This window comes from Ambystoma mexicanum, chromosome 12 (genome assembly GCF_040938575.1).
Source record: "Ambystoma mexicanum isolate Mex_15411 chromosome 12, UKY_AmexF1_1, whole genome shotgun sequence".
NCBI classification, from domain to species: Eukaryota; Metazoa; Chordata; class Amphibia; order Caudata; family Ambystomatidae; genus Ambystoma; species Ambystoma mexicanum.
The window spans coordinates 149825801-149845127 of record NC_090936.1 but is presented as its reverse complement, the minus strand read 5'-3'; the positions used below and the strand labels follow the sequence as shown (position 1 = coordinate 149845127).

General features: G+C 44.3%; 1 protein-coding gene across 2 annotated transcripts in view; it reads left to right on the top strand.

Moving 5' to 3' along the window:
• Window positions 1–19327, top strand: part of FBLN1 (fibulin 1) — a 788021-nt gene that overhangs the window by 268735 nt on the left and 499959 nt on the right. For both annotated transcript variants that reach the window (XM_069628189.1, XM_069628190.1), the window contains exons 9-14: window positions 8321–8464; window positions 8604–8732; window positions 11561–11686; window positions 11883–12002; window positions 12531–12662; window positions 14542–14665. In XM_069628189.1, coding sequence (XP_069484290.1) covers window positions 8321–8464; window positions 8604–8732; window positions 11561–11686; window positions 11883–12002; window positions 12531–12662; window positions 14542–14665 — 775 coding nt within the window. The remainder of the gene's footprint in view (window positions 1–8320; window positions 8465–8603; window positions 8733–11560; window positions 11687–11882; window positions 12003–12530; window positions 12663–14541; window positions 14666–19327) is intronic.

Genomic DNA, 19327 nt, shown 5'->3' with positions numbered 1-19327 from the left:
CTCCCTCACTTCCTGCCCTTGCAGATGCACTAGAGCCAGAGGCGGGTTTCAGTACTGAAGCCCGCCAAAGGCAAAATTAACAAAGGGCTCAAACCTGGTTTGGTGTGCAGAGTAAAACCCAAGAAAGACCTCACAAACCGAAAAGGGTGAAAAAAGAAGACCGGGGCCATTTTGACTAAATGGTCACCCATGGGTGCTATACTGCAGCTGAGGATTCAGCCTGCGGTAGAAAAGCACAATGGTAGGAAATTAAACCAATGCCACCAGCCATGTAAAGTAGTGAGGGTAACAACATTTTCTACATGAGTAAGTAGGAAAAGGGCCTACTAAGTAACCCCCCTAGCACTCCACAGGAGATGGTGTGTGCTGGACCTACAAAGAGAAGTGAAGTCAATTTCACTTTACTTTTCTTGGGAACAGTAGGTCTCACACGAAAAGCTATTTCTAAGCTAAAGGCTTTCTCTGTGACACTGCACTGAAGGTGTTGTGTGTCACTGTACAAAAAGTAGAAGCCTGTGGAGTTTGTCAGACTCCAAAAATAAAGGAAACACATAATCCAAATCCGGTCAAAACACATGAGGGAGTGAGAAAAAGGCTCACTCACTCCAGGGTTAAAATTAAAAAGTCCTAAAGTCCAGCAAAAGAGCTGGGGGTCTCTAAGGTTGAAGGGAATTCCCACAGAACTGAGAATTCTCCCTAACACCAAGATACCCTAAAATCACTACACAAACCTACGTGTTCCAGGAGAATTATCAAGCTCCACAATGACCCAACCACAATGGCTGCTGAGACTTTCTGTAGTTGAGCAAGAATGAGGTGCATTTTTGAAAAAATTAACTCAAAGCAACTCAATGTATACACATGTGTCAACGTTTTTTTTAATTATATTCACTTTCTTAGAATACATTTATAAAAATATACTTGTCAAAAAACTTGCAGCATAAATAAAAACCTGTATAGCATGGGGATTCCAGATTTAAGAATCCATGAGTATGCAGCAGAATTGGCCTAACCTAAACCATAGTACACTGCTTTATCTTTACATTGCAAATTGTAGCAAATTTAAAATGAGTTAATACTAGTGATGTGATATTTAAATTTGCCAGATATGATTTCAAAGTTGTTTTTTTACGCCCTATTTTTTTAAGTTGGGAGTAAAAAGATTTTTATGGGAGGAAAAAAAAGTAAGTCCCATTCCCAATGGGTGTATTTTTCATAAGCGAGTAAAAATATGTTTTAACTATCAAACAGAAATATATTTGTAAATAATATTTCTTTGCACCAAGTTATTCCCACACATTAAAAGATACATTTGTACTGCTTGGGATCATGCAGTAATAATAGAAATGTATTATTGTGCCACTGTGTACTTCTGGTACAAACATATGCATGGAGCTGGGTTTGAAAGCACAAAGGCAAGGTCCTTTGTGTCACTTTCCTGGATTTTTGTTTATTTTCATTTTGGGGGGGAGGGTTAGAATTTAAAGTGGCCAAGTAAGAGTTTGACAGGATAGAGAAACAGGACAGAGAACCTCAACTAGAGTTGACCAGACTACAAGGGTCTCAAGTCTCCTCCAGAGGTGTTCTGGTCATGGTTCTGGGTCCTCTTCTCATCCAGGATTTCCTAAGGATCTGTTATGTATGAGAAACCGTATATCACTGATTGGTTTACTGCTTGTGAATATGCTTATGATGTACAGGAAGTAGGAGAGTCTGATAAGATTGCTTGATTGCTCAGCAGACTACCCCATTCTGGCTGCAGTGCCCTTATGGAAATGAATACGCTGCCAGAAAAGATTTTGACAAATTGGAACAGGCTCTACTCTTAGTGCCCAATACTTGAAGATATTTAGAGAATACAAAAGGAAAGGAAGTAATATGTGGGTCCATTTTTGACTGATTCCCTGAAGAACCTGAGTGACTGGGTAGAGGTCCATAAGGTAAGCACTTTTGATGGCATGAGTTGTTTTGTCATGCTGGAACATTTGTTCTTCCTGCTCCCTTGAGCAAAAGCAGCACTTGGCAGATTCAAATGAGTTAGATCCTAAGAAGCTGGCCATTGCTTTGATCTTTGGGTTTCCCGTAGGGTGTCCCATAAGGACAAACATGCTTCTGGTAAGCATGGGGGGAGAAAAAAGCAGAAAGAGAAAAAGTGTGGGTCTACTGAAAAATCTTCCTCCCACAAAGCCCACAAAAAGTTCCATAATGGGAATAATCCACATGAACAAGGAAAGAATAGTGTGATTCACGTTGCAAGACCCAAAAGGACTGCTTTTTCTCTTCCGCGCTTACCAGGACTTGCATTTCACTGCTTTGTGCTGCGTGGACTTTTACAACCAGCCGATGCATACTGCTGTGCTGATATAAGGACTACTATATCAATTTAAATTGTATTACAACTGCATTTTCTTTGTTTGCATGTGCTTTGTGACACACTCCCTAGAAGACGTGTATAAATCGGGGAGGCCGCGCGCACCGCAGCAAGTACCCTCAAGTACCGCTTGGCCGCTTAGCCGCGGCGCTGCGGTCCACGGTCCACTGTGCTAACAAGAGTTGTACTTTTTGAATCCCCAACTATTATAGCAGTTATAAGAATCCAAGAATCTTTCTGGTGGTAAAACAAAATTCCTTGACATATTTATGAAAGTTTATGAATGTTGTTAGTATTACATTAATTCACACTGCACTTATTGTATTTACACACATGAAGTGCTTGCTTGTTTAGTGAGCTTCTCTTGTAACCCTCGTCACGTTTATGGTCTCGAACTGACGAAGTAGGAGTTCAGTTACCTAGCAAACACCTATTCTTGCTTTGACTCAGACCCGCGCATGGTGCATGACAAATCACATAAAAAATAAAAAAAAATACAAAAATACTGAGTGGCTTTTAGCCAAACCATAAATGCAAGTATACACACTTAAAACAAATATGCTAGGGAAAACAGCATTAGCACTGCCCCGGTAGCAAATCAGTCTAAACAACTAACAAAAACGAAACGGGCGGATTCACGCAAATCAATAACATTAACACCTATTCCTCGACCGCCGACCACTACCAAGGACATCAGGTCGTTTTTGCAAAGCCGAATGAAAATGAGACCCTAAATAAAGAAGTTCTAAACACGGTAGCACCTGCTGCCGATTCAATCAATGACCATGTTAAAACAAGTTCCCAAAATACAGAACCAATGCTGAATCCTGTGGGAACCACAGCAGACATAGAAAAGTGCGTTGGTGATCCACAACTGGTGCCGCAATCAATGGCAGAAACAACTCCGCAAAATTCAAACCAAGCCATGTCGGATATCGCTTTATTACAAGCTGCAAAATCGCTGATAAAGACCCAGAAGGTGCAACCTTGTGGTGCGATGGTGTGTGCCGGCCACACCATTGAAGGCCCACTTCTAAGGCCCTGTCTACCCCTGTCCACCACGGTACGCCTGATCGCCGCCCCCGTGAGTGTCTGTGCTCCCCCATGCCCCCTGTGAGTCTGTGCTCCCCCATGCCCCCCGTGAGTGTCTGTGCTCCCCCATGCCCCCTGTGAGTCTCTGTCTGCCCCCCCTGCATCCTTGACCCCGTTAGGTCTGTGAACCCCCTTTCCCCCTTTAAACTGCCTTTCTGCCCCCTCCCCCTCCACTAATCCCGCTTCTTTTGCCACCTTCCTACTCCTCACCCCACTATCTTTCTCCCTCCTCTCATACTTCCCCCACTTAGCACTTACTCCTATCATTTGTTCCTGTGACTTCTGATAGCAGCTTGTCTGTTTCCCCTTCCCCCCCACCCCTGCTCTATTAATTTGTCGCTGACAAATTTGCATAGTAGCGTGTCTTGCTCATCTGCTTCTCCCCACTCTTTCCCCCCGTCCCCTCCTCCCACCCCTCCTCTTGTATACCTATTGCACTACATCAATTGTCGTCAGGCATAGTAATATTACTGCTTGTTTTTGTTCTCCTTCTTTTCCCTTCCCTCTTTGCCTTATTTGTTCTATGCACTTGCACTATCCGAAATGTCGACAGGCCTATTACGATAGTTATTTTTCACATTCTGTATTGTTTCAAGGACTTTAATTGAATGTAACTGTATTTTTCTATGTTCCCTCCCTCCTTGAAGTGGTTTGAAACACATTGCGTATAGGTGCTTTATAAATAAACAATCAATCAATAAAACCATAGAGTTTGGAAGAAATCACAGAAAGCAACAAAGTATTTACAAATCTATCAATTCAGGCTAGCGCAAGAAACATTATGACCTCCTCTATTACCATCTCTCCGGACTACAAGGCGCGATGTTCTATGGACTGTAGCATTTCCATTGCCGCCTCATACTTACAACCTGCTCCAAGACGAGGACGAGCTCCCATAGAGAATACACCAACACAATCCACTACTGGATTAATGGAGGTAACCTTAAATATGTTAACACAACAATTAAAAGCTTATACAAGCTCTTTGAATTGCTAGAGACAAAGTTAAATGCACCCAGATGCCCCAGGGCTAGGAGCGCTTTACAAATAAAATTAAATACAAATACAATCAATCCAAATTCAAAGATTAGTAGAATGGATGGACAAAAACTCTGGAACCCTTACTTCTACAAACCCAGCTATTCAATCAAGTGCCATATCTTCTATGAATGTTCAGTTTTCACAAGACAGAGTACAGGAGCCAACCCAATCTGCTTTACCAATCTTTAAGCACATAATCCGTCCGGTAGAAGGTGGTGAGGCTGCAGTCACAGTACTAGACTCTTCATGGATCAGTCTAGATAAGAACCAATTGTCATATCACCACCATTGAATAAAGAAATTATGACGTGTTTCAGCAACATCCGCCTGCTAAGAGTCGTCCAAGACAAATGTCAAAGCCATACCAGAACATCCCAAAGGCAAAGAGAAATGTGAAAGGTAAAGCTAGAATATCGGTAGTAGAATCTACACAAACGGCACTAATACTCAATCAACCCGATACAATTTGAAAACTGACCACGCCAGAGAATAATATCTTGCTAAGTTCCAAGAACACATCTGAGCCCAAAGAGCCATCAACGGTAAACATTTTGCCCCCAGCACATCCGCCATTGGAATAACTAGTAGAAATGGTTGACAATGTAGCCAGCGAATTACCGAATGATCCAAAAACAAATGTGCCACCGCCCCAGACAAAGAGCACACAACGAGTAATATCTACCACTAATTTTTTGGCATCATCTCAAACTTCAAGCATACAGGTCCTACCTCCTCAGGCACTGAGTCTGCGAGTAACAACTCCTGCAACTAATACACTGGCAGGTTCACAAGCACAACTAACAGTAGATGATCCAGCGCAACAAATTAAAATAGCTGTTGATGCCTACTTGCGACAACGATTAATGGAGGTTCCACGAACAATTAACTCTCAATGCACATCTGTGGGAAAATTGAAAGCAAGTAGTGAAGTGGATCAGAGAAATTTTCCGACGCAAACGACACAAGAACAGACCTAAATTAACTATTGCTCAAGTCACCAGCAATTACCACAACAACCCATTTTGCAGAGGACCACCAACTACACAAATACAGTTGGAGATCCTAACAAATTGAATATGATGGGGAATAAAATACAGGAGAATTGCAAACCATCACACGCTGATACTTAAATGTCGAGAATTTTCGCACGCAAAGTACGATCTGTGCAGAAGCAGTATTTTAAATATTTTCAATGAAGTACATCAATTAGAAGATATTTCATCTCCTGATATTGATCAGGTCGAATTTCTCTGCGATAACAATCTATCTGTGTACGTTTATGGATCAAATCGGGTTTAGTGGTGAATACAATTTGGAAGGCTAAAATGATCCTGTTTGAAATGGGCTTCCTATTAGCCCAGGATCCGGAACGCTTGGGCCAGCAGTCCAATGATCACACATCTAAGGAAAATCAGATTCAACCAAAACAAAAGATTCAGCAAAACTGCAATTGTGCTTTCTGTGATCACTCCCAACAATCATAACCTTTACTAGACGTACACAAATCCATTGCCACTCTACTAAGCTGGAACACTAGAGGGAATAGTCATCTGCAATCAATTCTAACAAAGATCTTAATGAATTTGACATTGTAGCACTCCAGGAAACATCGATGATAAATCCACCAATATGGGATGACCATGAAATCTCCTTGATGCCAGCAATACCTGCAATGAAGGGTAGACCTATGGCGGGATTACCAGTAGCAGTTAAAATAAGTGCAGGTTTTGTGTTACAACCTTGGATGTCACCGAACAAGTTCTTACAGCTGGTTAAAATCTCAAATGGAAAGCAAGATCTTGCACTGATCAATCTTTATAAAAACCCAGCAGCAGTTGCCGAAAATGTTTTCTACAAAGAACTGTCCACCTTATTGGAAACAATAGACAAAACAGATAACATCATGTCAACGATGATAGTGGGTGATTTCAACCTTCACAGCATGAATACTACTAAAAAGACTGATTTTCAAGATATCGAAAGATTGAAAAACTTTATGGAAGATAGATGTTTCTGAATGACTAATGGTTCACTGCCCGGAGATATTCCGCCCCAACCAACATGGGACAAAGCAAAATCGAAAAGCATTATTAATTACATATCCCTCTCGGAAAATCTCTTTATGCGAGCGACAAAATTCGAAATTCTAAAACAGGTTATTAATGATCACCATATGCTAACTTTAACCTGGCCTTGGGGGGATGCTCTTATCAATCGACACAAACAGATGCCAGGGAACATAGTCATCAATAATGCAAAAACTTGTTTCAGGTGGACACCTGACAAACTACAATTGCTGAATGCGGTCATACAAAATCAACCAGCTAACAGAGGCTGCGAGTCCTATGTAGGCACACTAGATCCATTCAAAACCAAGAAACAGATTCATCTGCAAAATTCCCAAACAAAGACCAATTGCCACACCTATGATCCTCAACTTCAACAAATGAAAACAAACGAGAGGAGGGCACTGAGAGCGGTCAATAGATTGCCGTTTGAGGAAAGGAAAGAAATTGGAGAATCCATCAAATGTAAATATAAGAACTGGATTCGTTTGTATAGGGCAAACCTGTTTCAAAAGGACAGTGAGACATTCATGTCCTCAATTGCGGGGAAGAATAGCTCACCAATCTGGTTGCTTTTGAATGAAAGAACAGGTCAAAAGCAAGTAGACTCGCAAATGAATGGTGTTTCCGAAACTAACTGCATAACACATTTTTCCACATTATACATGGATGAAAAATTAAAAACTTACAACTATATTATACAACCAGACTCAGCATGGAAGTTACTCTGCTCAGAAGAGTTAATTGAAGAATTCATTACCAAATCTTCAAGTTCCCAGGCAGCAGGCCCTAATGGCCTCACAAACTTTGTTAAAAAAACACCCTAAGCAATGGGCCATCATATTGAATACTATTTTCCAACATATTCTACAAATCCAAAAGATCCCAGACTCGTGGCGAACATTCTTGATAATTCACATCTTCAAAAAGGGCGACCGAGGATTCCCTTCTAATTACCGCCCCATCGCTCACCTCGACACGCCAGATAAAATCTTTGCACGCTTGGTGTTGCATGACTTTACTCAATGGATGGACGACTTCAAACGACGGGACCCAAATCAAACAGGTTTTGTTGCAGGTATTTGGACGGCAGTAAACCTTCTTACTCTGAATGCACTGAAAAAACAAGCACACAATACAAAAGTTCCAATATATATGTGGGGGGGAGACCCTTGCAGACCCCCTTTCATCTAATATTTACTATACCCATCCCCCCACATATAACAAACAAAAACAGGGCGCTGTAATTGTATAATTCCGAACAGGCAGCCCGAGGATGGAACGAGCGGGGATGACCTGTGTGTAGTTCTGTGAGAGGCCTTACATTTTCTCTGTTGCCCGTACATCTATTCTGGCATAGTTCCCAGACTACAACAGGTAAACAAATTGAGGCAGCACAATATTTTGTGCCCAGGACTGTGCCTTATATGCTTGTAGAGAAGAGGCCTGTAGGTGGAGCTGATGTGTGCTACCGCTGATGAAGAGCCATAGAGCTCCTTCATATCCTCGGTCACAAACTTAGTGTGCCAGTGGTAATGGTGAATTGCCCTTTTTCCTTTTCAAACTAAACCTTTTTTATGGATTGTCATCTCTGGATAATTCTGCGAGTGTGGTGATGTGTTTTTAAATTGTGTAGGTCCATATGGAAATGTATTGGTGATCAACCTGTACGTGGCATGCAAGTTGCTCTTTTAATCCATGCAAACAGCGGGTAAATGCTTTCAGCAGTAACTGACTTCTTCTCATGCAGATATCAACGAGTGCTTGCGCTCAAATCCCCCTTGCCCTGCTGGTCAGTCATGCATCAACAACGAAGGCTCGTTCACCTGCCAGAGACCTGTAGTAAACTGCGGACGCGGTTTTCACCTCACGGCAGATGGCACCAGATGCGAAGGTAAACGAGAGTCACCGACGATAACGAGGGAACGTGACTACGTACCTGTGTTGCGTCTGTTCTCACGTGCTCCCATGGTCGCCTGGTTACAGCGAACTGAGTTTCTCTTTTGTCACCCTTGCCTTATTGTGTTTGCTAGATGTGAATGAGTGTGCCGCCTCTCCTCAACCATGTGGAGAAGGCCATGTCTGCAACAATTCCCCGGGCAGCTACCGCTGCGAGTGCCGAGCTGGTTTTTACTTCGACACCATCAGTAGGACTTGTGCTGGTGAGTTGTAGAACTTTGTAAGTACCAACTCTTTTACAGAAAATGCGACCTACACATGGAAGGCCTTTAACGGGTATCGGGTAAGAACGCCCCCATACGTAATGTCGCCGGGAAAAGCCATTGGCAACATTATATATGGAGACGGGTTGTGGGGATGTCCGTTCCCACTCCCTTGTCAAAAAAAAAAAGAAAGAAATTGGGGGTTACAGGGATGTCCCCTGCATGTTCAATGTAATAATGTCTCCACAAAAACAGCGACTCTCTTGACAGGAGACATTTTTGCAGGGACATGGATTATTATTACATGGAACCCTTTAACATGAGCAGTGACCACGAAGTCTATGGACATCTAGACTTCTCCCAAAATTACAAAAAATACATTTCAAATGCAATAGATTGCACTTCATCTATGCATAGAGCATACACTGCACAGGCACCAGAAGTGTGTTACATGTGGTACCTGATCTATGCATAGAGCATACACCGCACAGGCACCAGAAGTGTTACATGTGGTACCTGATCTATGCATAGAGCATACACCGCACAGGCACCAGCAGTGTTACATGTGGTACCTGATCTATGCATAGAGCATACACCGCACAGGCACCAGAAGTGTTACATGTGGTACCTGATCTATGCATAGAGCATACACCGCACAGGCACCAGAAGTGTTACATGTGGTACCTGATCTATGCATAGAGCATACACAGCACAGGCACCAGAAGTGTTACATGTGGTACCTGATCTATGCAAAGAGCATACACCGCACAGGCACCAGAAGTGTTACATGTGGTACCTGATCTATGCAAAGAGCATACACCGCACAGGCACCAGAAGTGTTACATGTGGTACCTGATCTATGCATAGAGCATACACAGCACAGGCACCAGAAGTGTTACATGTGGTACCTGATCTATGCAAAGAGCATACACCGCACAGGCACCAGAAGTGTGTTACATGTGGTACCTGATCTATGCAAAGAGCATACACCGCACAGGCACCAGAAGTGTGTTACATGTGGTACCTGATCTATGCAAAGAGCATACACCGCACAGGCACCAGAAGTGTTACATGTGGTACCTGATCTATGCAAAGAGCATACACCTCACACGGGCACCAGAAGTGTTACATGTGGTACCTGATCTATGCATAGAGCATACACAGCACAGGCACCAGAAGTGTTACATGTGGTACCTGATCTATGCAAAGAGCATACACCGCACAGGCACCAGAAGTGTTACATGTGGTACCTGATCTATGCATAGAGCATACACCGCACAGGCACCAGAAGTGTGTTACATGTGGTACCTGATCTATGCATAGAGCATACACCGCACAGGCACCAGCAGTGTTACATGTGGTACCTGATCTATGCAAAGAGCATACACCGCACAGGCACCAGAAGTGTTACATGTGGTACCTGATCTATGCATAGAGCATACACAGCACAGGCACCAGAAGTGTTACATGTGGTACCTGATCTATGCAAAGAGCATACACCGCACAGGCACCAGAAGTGTTACATGTGGTACCTGATCTATGCATAGAGCATACACAGCACAGGCACCAGAAATGTTACATGTGGTACCTGATCTATGCATAGAGCATACACAGCACAGGCACCAGAAGTGTGTTAGTTGTGGTACCTGTGCAGAGGATTGAATTACTTTCTAGCGCTTGAGGTTGTACCTGATATCAACAAAGGCGTATAAAAGGAGGTGTCACCCGTTTACCAGTTTTTGCATTTTGTATGTGTTATCTTCCCCACATGAGATGGGTCTCCTGTTACTAGAAAAGTGGGAAGTACCCATAGATCATTATATAGAGCATGCGCAGGACAGTACTTGGTGAATAACACATCTGTTCAGTACTCAAGCACGTTTGAAGCATGATCTTGTGCGACTGATCCTAGTCACTTTGAACAGTGGTTGATTAAACTCTCGGGAGGATAGCTCAGGGGAAACATGCTTGCCTTGGAAGCAAGACGACATGGAGCAACACAGGTTCGATCCCCGGGTCCGCTTGGAATCCCCTGGATATTAAGCACATTATAAATAAGCAATTAAACATGCATTAATTCCATTCTAATTTTCTTGCTGAGCAGTCTCGTGTTGAATCAAAATGCTAACGTTTGTATATTCTTAAGATATCAGCCTGTTTATTTCTTTATATCAACCACCATAGTTTGGTCTGGGCCAACGTGTTTCGACCAGAACAGTTTTTCTCAAGGCTCTAGCAATGACAATAAACATGAAAAATTGCTTTCTAGAAGTGTTGGGTGGTCATATGTGTCTAAACTTTAATTTATGTGGTCCCAAATGTAAGCATGATCGCTTCCCGTATCTTGCTCCAAGTGACTTGTTAATCTTAGTTGCCGGTTGTGCCTTCTTTATGAAAGCCCTGAGCTGATCAATCATTTCTTTAATCTTCGTGTGTGTGTGTATATATATATATATATATATATATATATATGTATAGAGCCGTGTTTGGCTATTGCGTCCCGTGCTACTGGGCCCTAGTCACTGTGAGGCTTATAGGTTCATTTGCTCGGTCTTGATCCATCACCTTTTCTAAACAACCTGTTTTTTGATGCAGGCAAAGGTCAAATGCGACTAGTTTTCTTAATGTTTTGGCCACTTGTCTAATTGTGTAATGAAACGAGACCCGCAGATCACTCCTCACTCGTCACCAAGTAATTGTCAGTAGGAATCCAGTTGCCTGCTGGCCCAACTACGCAGGGTTCAAGCCATCGAGCAGTTAATTTACTTTTTGATCACTTCATATGTAAAATCAGTGTTGAATTTGTTATGGTTTGTGTAATACTTCAGATATCAATGAATGCAGACGCTATCCAGGACGCATCTGTGCCCACAAATGTGAGAACACTCCAGGGTCCTACTACTGCAGCTGCACCATTGGTTTCAAGCTTGCGGCTGATGGCCGGTCCTGTGAAGGTAAGCTGTAGTAACCAACAAACTCCGACCCACAGAAAGAGGAACTCTTTCTTTAGATTGTTACACCATTTTTTTTAAATGGGCACGGTGCAGGCATAGTAACATGGCAATGACAAAATACATGGGGCTAGTTGGAATGGAATTATGAAACCTTCACGTAGGAATATTTGTAATGATATTTAATTTGTATGTTTAGATGTGGATGAATGCAAAGACACTCCATGCAGTCAGGAATGTGCCAACGTTTATGGATCCTACCAGTGCTATTGCCGGCGAGGATACCAACTGAGCGATGTGGATGGGATCACATGCGAAGGTGAGATTTCAGATTACTAGCCCCCCTACACAACTCGTAGACATTACCAGACCACCCTCTAAAGAATTCACTTTGCACTATTAAATAAGCTATGAATGACGTGAATGGTGTTTGATGCTAAGAGACACTATGTTAAGGAATTGAGTCTTGCGGATACTGCATGATGGCCAATGGGAAAGACTCTGAGCTGGTTCTCACCAGTGTGTGTGTTCCATGTCTCTCCATGCCTTTTGCAAATTCAAGACACCACACTATTATAGAAGGAAGAGATTGGACATGTGGCAGGGGAAATTCAGACACAGCGCGCAGGTAGAAAAAGGAGAGAATTTGCATGTGTGGGCAAAGGTCAGATTGTACCGAAAGGAAATGCTATCTCGGTACAAAATACCAAATTATGAATTGTCCATTTCAAAGTTTGTGTAATCTAGTGAAGTAACTCCTTCTGAAATGTGTATTTTTAAATGTACAACCACTGCAGTACTAGATATGACACAACATCACCCAATGCTTTTTGTTTCCCTCCCCAAGACATCGATGAATGTGCTTTACCCACTGGAGGACACATCTGCTCGTTCCGTTGCAACAACGTTCCCGGAAGCTTTCGGTGTTCGTGCCCTCCCACAGGCTACACATTGGCTCCCAACGGAAGGAACTGTCAAGGTAAAAGCCTGCGCAACGCCAATTTCAATCTCCCTATTGCCCATTGTCACTTCCTTTCCGGCTGGAGAAGGTCAGACTTCCTATACAAGAGGCGGCGGCTGCATGCGCGCGGCACACAACAACCCAACTTAGCCAAGCGCCTGCCGTTGGGGCTCACTTTTTTAAAGGTCCACGAGGCAGAGTGGACAAGGATGCAGTAAAACTCAGTATCACTTATCCATTTTCCCCAGGGTTTTGTGGGAAAGTAAACGCTGCCTGCAAATAGGCTTTGCAAGCGCCATTTACTCATGGATTTCTGTGGCATCCGCAGGGATTTAACCAGGTGCACAATAGAGGTAGATTCTATAGGAATACATTCCTTTTACGCCTGCACGAAAATCGCGTGGAGGTGCAAAATGAAGTGCTGACCTGAGACCATGTAGAGCAGAGCAGCGATCTCCGCTCTGTGCCCATCCGCCGCCATGTGCCAGCCGTGCCAAATGGAGGCGTACATGCTTTACGCCCTGCATTTACAACTTAATTTCCCGCTCTGCCCCATTTAAAATTAGTGCATGCTTATTCATATTTAAGGGACTGTTTCGGAGATGTAATTTTCTTCGGAGCAATGGCTGTTCGTGTCCAGTCATTCTACAAGAGATTCCTCCGCACCCCTATATTTAACTCGGACGGGCTCACGTACAAAGGCAATTTACCTGTGTGGTGGTGCAGACCCTCCTAGTGGAGGTGGCTTAGCCAAATGAGGACGGTCAACAACACTATACTCTCAGTTAAGTCACGATCCTGAAATGACTATACTATAGCTTGGTACTTGCCTAGCTGTTGAATATTTTTTGGTTATCCACTTGTGGTCTAGTTTCTCACTAGAGGCCAGCATGCCCCTAGCCCTCTAATGAACTGTGTATTTCACCTCCACCGGCCCTGAAACAATGACCCCAAAGTGATCATGGGCCTTCAAACGCTGCTTATATACTATGTCGACAGTGTGACATTCTGCACAGGTTCCTACAGGATAAGTGCTAGTGTTCTGCGTAACTTCATATTGGAGCATATTTATTACATTTGTTACACGCCCACAACCTGAGGTATCATGGCGTAAGTTACATGGAAAGGCTTAACTGGTTGCAGGGAGAAATACAGTACAATAAAGATTCAGGGTAGTTAGCTTGGCTCTTCCCTGCTACAATGAGACCTGATGATGTGGTTATAAAGTGAATTTCTGCATGTTTGCATGGCGTTGTATTGTGCTACAATTAAACACCTTTGTCTGCAACTGTGCCTTTACCAAATTTTGTTGAAGGGTGAAGGTGGTAGAAAAGAGGATGTCAAGGTGCCAGGCCTCGTGACATCTAAAGATGGACCCTGCCCACTTTGTGGCTTTTAATAACCCTGGGACAGTCGATTTTAAGCTAAATGAGCAATGTGTCTGGTAAAATGGTAACATTTATTTCTGTAACCAATGCACGTTTCCCTGTTTTGGCCAGACCTCTTGCACTGCCATAGCTGAGGTGAATAAAATAAACCAAAAGAGGTGATGGCTGGAAGGTTTAGAATTAATATTAACCTCTGGCATTGCTCTGGGCAACCCTCCAGACCATCGTTCTTTGACCTGCCAAGCCATTCTAGAAGGCGAAAAAACCATATGCAAAGCTGGCTTGGTCCCACCCCAAAAGGGGCAGTCCAGCCGGAACTGCTAGGTCACATCTCTTCTGCACGAGACCACAAGCATCCCCAGACATGTTTTGGCATCATCAGTGAGGAGGAGCTTGGGTCTCTGGGGCACGGGACCCACGTCTGGGTGGCCTGCGACAATCGAACAATGTTTGCCCAATTTCCTTTTTTCCTTACTTCCCTACAACTTAGTGACTGTTTTGTGTTTCAGATCTCGATGAATGTCTTACCGGGACACACAACTGCTCAGGCACGGAGACCTGCTTTAATGTGCAAGGGGGCTTCCGCTGTCTCTCCTTCCAGTGCCCAGATAATTACCGCAGATCCGGAGACTCGTAAGTAAAAGGGTACTTGAAATGACTAGCCTCATGGCCGCACAGCACGACTCGCATGAAACTGCTCATTGCCGCTTGCAATGACAGTTGCATGGTAGCGGGTTCGATTTCATATTTCTGTAGATATGGACAGAGCGGGAGCGAGTTGCTGTAGATGATCGGATCAGACCTTGTATGAAGTGATGAGGACGCATGGTATCGCGCCCCCCTTCAAGGAACGGACCGTCACTTGATACTTTAGCACCGCACTGTGGTAGGAAAGGGTCTCTCAAGAGTGGGATATGGATAGAGAGCCCCCCCCTGTAAACAATGTGCACCTATGCACGCTGACATGCATGTGTTCATGAAGGGTAAGGCTTGTGAGTCTGGTGTTCTCTCATAGTGACCCATGTACCTGTATTGAAGAAGCCATATTCGAGTCCACCCACTCCGTTCCCAAGTTCCGGGCCACCGTGGTTGCCTTCCTTCATGCAGTAACTTTCTCAGGAACTACTTTCTAGCCATTATTTTCACAGCAGCTGATTTTCAGGTTAGCGAGATGTTGCATCCCCCAATCCGTTGCCTGGTGTCCCCTACATATGTTTGGAATTTTGTTGTCTTTGGGTCTCCACACTGGCATACAACCAACAATTGCCATGAATACTATGATCAGTGTCCCCTTTCCAAATGACATGAATCCAAATGCGTCTGAATGCTTGCGACAATCGCAGTAGAATCCTCATCCATTGCTCATGCTCTCCTCGCATGCCTGAGCCCTCACGACCAGCACACCACCACCACCACCACCCCATGCTCGTCCGTTTCACCCCTTGCACAGTGGCCATTTTGTAATTTCTTTCTGCCTGGAAGCAAGTTCCCCGCCCTTGTTTCATATTACAGTGCCACAGCCCCAGCATCTCAGACACCTCATCGTTTATACATACCAACACTTCACATGTGTGTATCGGGGGTGCAAAGATTCAAGTTGCCAGCCATTAAAAAAAAGTCACTTGCCACTTCAATTCTATGCATGCAGCCACAACACCATTTCTTACTCGTCAGGAGTCCAGTAGCCATTGGCTACTGGCGGGTGCAAGTCTTGCACCCTGGTGGTATTATCTGCCTCTGGTGGGAAATGCCGGGAATCGTGACAGTGCATAGGACCCGCGGGCTTCCAGGATTGCAGGAGATCTTTCCTGTATCGGACCTGCAGCAGACCCACGCAGGACTTGGAGAACGTGCAATAAGGGCACTTTCTCACAGCTCTGCGACGCGAAACCTGTCGTGCTTCCAATGTCCCCCCTGCTCCTTAAGATTACTGTGACATTGCCGAAGAACATCTGGTCTTTGAGCCTTAATACACCGAAGGTTGGCTCTGATGGCCCTGTTCAGTCCAAGCGAAAGGCATCGATCTTCTGCTCTCCAGTGGAGACAGCGCGATGGCCACAGGGATCATAAAAAAAAGCTCTCTTCAGTGCTTCACATTCTGACTTCGGGACGCCTTCTCTGCATCATACTAAGAAATGGGAACTTTAAATGTGTGTTCCCTGAGCCACAAAATGCACCAAACAGGCCCTCATCTCTGTTTACGCTCAAACATGTGACTGGCGGCAAGCTCACCTAGGAGGTGCCCAATAGGTTCTCCCAGCTCCAGCCTTAAGCCTCAGCCTGAGAGGAAAGATGGGCAGAGGTTCCACCTGTACGCACCACGTTTAGTCCCAGTCCCCTCAAACCTCCCCCTCAGCACACAGGGATGGGGGAACGGGGCTCGGTCTACATGGAATTGCAAACTCCCCCTTCCACTCTCGACCCGCACTATAAAGACGCCAGGTGAATCTATTGATTGGACAGAGTATCTTGGAACAGGGCTACCCGGCACCGCGTGTGGGGGCCAGCATGTGACTTGAGCAGTATTGGGGACATGTTTATCCGTTACCAGAAACTGGTAAGCATCAGACTGCAGACATTGTTTATGGGGTCATTTCTGCTAGTGCAGGCCATGCAGAGATGATCGTAACTATGGTAATTGCAAGTGCATTTTGAGGGTGTTGGGTAATAGCCATCCATTTAAGGGTTGGGGTAATTGCAGTCATTTAAGAGACTTTGGCTGCATGACCTTAATTGCATTTGAAACCTAATGAACGTTTTAAGTGTAGGCTTTAGCGAGGTTAAGGTGGTTGCCACACCTCTTAGTCTGTTTTTCAGGTCTCTTTAGCTAGTTAATTCATATTCCTAAATTTGAGGCGGGCACGGTGTGACATCGTATGATGTCACTTTATGGCGTCCTCTCACAGGCCGGATTTTGAATGTCTTTCTTGCCATTGGTCTGGCTGTTTGTGCATCCTATCAGCTGCCTGGTCGTCCGCTCTGCACGTGCCAGACGGTGCGGCGGTCTCCCGGCTCAGTGTTTATAGCACTCCTGTCGCGCGCGTGCGTGTGTGTTTGGCTGTGCATCTGTCCAGATGGCTAAGATTTTTTCCATCTAGCCTTTGATATTGACCGTGTATACATTAGTCTGCTTGAGGTTACACCTGTTTCTGTGTAATGTGAAGCTCCAGGCTAGGGAGGAAAATGTCATCCCCAACACGGATTGTTTGGATAATTCGCTTTTCTGGCAATTGAGAACTGGCCCCAATTCGCCTGAAATTGTCACTCGTAGAAAAAGGCAAAACACATATCGATCTTACATCCAAAAGCAAAACATTTTGCCTACGGAGAACTTGTTTTTGTTAAAAAATTAAAAAGGAAGCTATTTTTCCAAAGGGAATATAGTTTATTGTAAACCCAATCATTTTGTGACAAAAAACGAATTGATTCAGAATAAGAATTATTTGATTCACAAAACCGTGATCTCTTCTTCCTTTTATCTTCGGCGATTGGAGAGTGCTGCTCAAATCACTTTGTGGTGAACTAACTGTATTGGATTTTCAAACCGCTTTGATATTCACAATGAGGATAAAACACGTTCTCTAAAGCACTACAACATGGTGTAATCCGTACTTTTCGGTATCGGTGCCATTTCTTTCTGGGCGTTCTGCATTTAGTTTGGGGAGGGGGCTAAGGAATTTTCGTTTTACACCAATGTACTTTTTTTTACCAACCTACGGCAACTAGGATCTGCATAGCGCGACCTCTGCCAACAAAGCGCAGCTTAAATTAAGTGGAACATATTTTTTAAAGGTGTTTTGGGTCTTGTATTTAACTTGGATCATTCTACTTTCAATGGCCCATGTTCACAGGCTGAATACCGTGAGGCACCGACATTTTTACTTGGCTGCCAGAGCAGGCCTCATTTTGTTTTTAACGCATATTTTGAAATTCAGGTGCCAAATTACAGAAACTTTGCACCAGTGCAAGTGCAAAGTTTGCACGGTATTGGCACTAGGGCAAAGTGTGCCCTATTTTTTAAAGCACTGGGACACCTTAAAAAAAAACATTGCATCTCGACAAGTGCAGTTTGGCTTATTAAAAGCACCAGGGCTAAAATTGCCAGAGGGCTAAAAAGATACATTTTTGAGGCATTTTTGCATCAGGGCAAAGTTTGCCCTAGTGCTATTACCATTCCGTATTAGCATTACGGCAAACTTTGCCCTGGTGCAAAAATGTAGTGAAAATGCATTTTTTTTGCACTAGGCCATTTTTACCCTAGTGCTTTTAATATGCCAAACTGCACTTGCCGAGGTACAATGGTTTTTTAATGTGTCCCAGTGTTTTGAAAAATGGGGCAAGCTATGCCCTAGTGCCAATACCGTGCAAACTTTGCTCTTGCACTGGTGCAACTTTTCTGTAATGTGGCCCCAGAGCAACAAAAAGTCCCCAAACTGTAACTGTAACTAACCCGAACTAACCCGCTATCGATGCAGCCAGTTGACAATAAGCGCTCGTTTAATGGCAGTCTGTTTTTTTTCCCTTGGGGTGGGAGGCGGGGGCTGCACACGTGCCTGGTAGAGGAGACACGGGGGAGGCAGGAAAGTGCATTTAGAGGGCACTTGTTCACCAGTTACATCCAAAAAGGGCTTCTGCTGGGGCCTTTTTCAACAGCTCTCAGGCTTTTGAAAAACCCTTAGGAACAATCTATCCTAAGGGCAAGACGGCTCCCAACGAAAGGGAGAGCAACCCCCTCTTTGGTTAGCCAGGGCCGAGCACACGCCCTTCACTCAATGGAGGGCTGAAGGTTGCCTGATAGATCTGGTGTGTCCCAATTGTGTACACAGAAGAGGACCCTACACATGTACACTGACACATACATGCTCTTTATTAAAAGGTTCTGCATAAGTCACGTGCGGTTAGTTGCAGACACTGGAACAGTGTATAGAATAAGCTGTGTCAGACTTGCCACATCACCCCTAGGGTGTCACACATCGCCACCCACTAGCTATCGCTGGAGGTTCACTTCCACTCTAGAGCTCTGTACTCCAGAAGCACAGGCTAGTGTGTCGCACATCACCACCCAGTAGCTATCGCTGGAGGTTCACTTCCACTCTAGAGCTCAGTACTCCAGAAGCACAGGCTAGTGTGTCGCACATCACCACCCAGTAGCTATCGCTGGAGGTTCAGTTCCAGTCTAGACCTCAGTACTCCAGAAGCCAGGCTAAGGTGTCGCACATCACCACCCAGTAGCTAGCGCTGGAGCTTCACTTCCAGTCTAGAGCTCAGTACTCCAGAAGCACAGGCTAGTGTGTC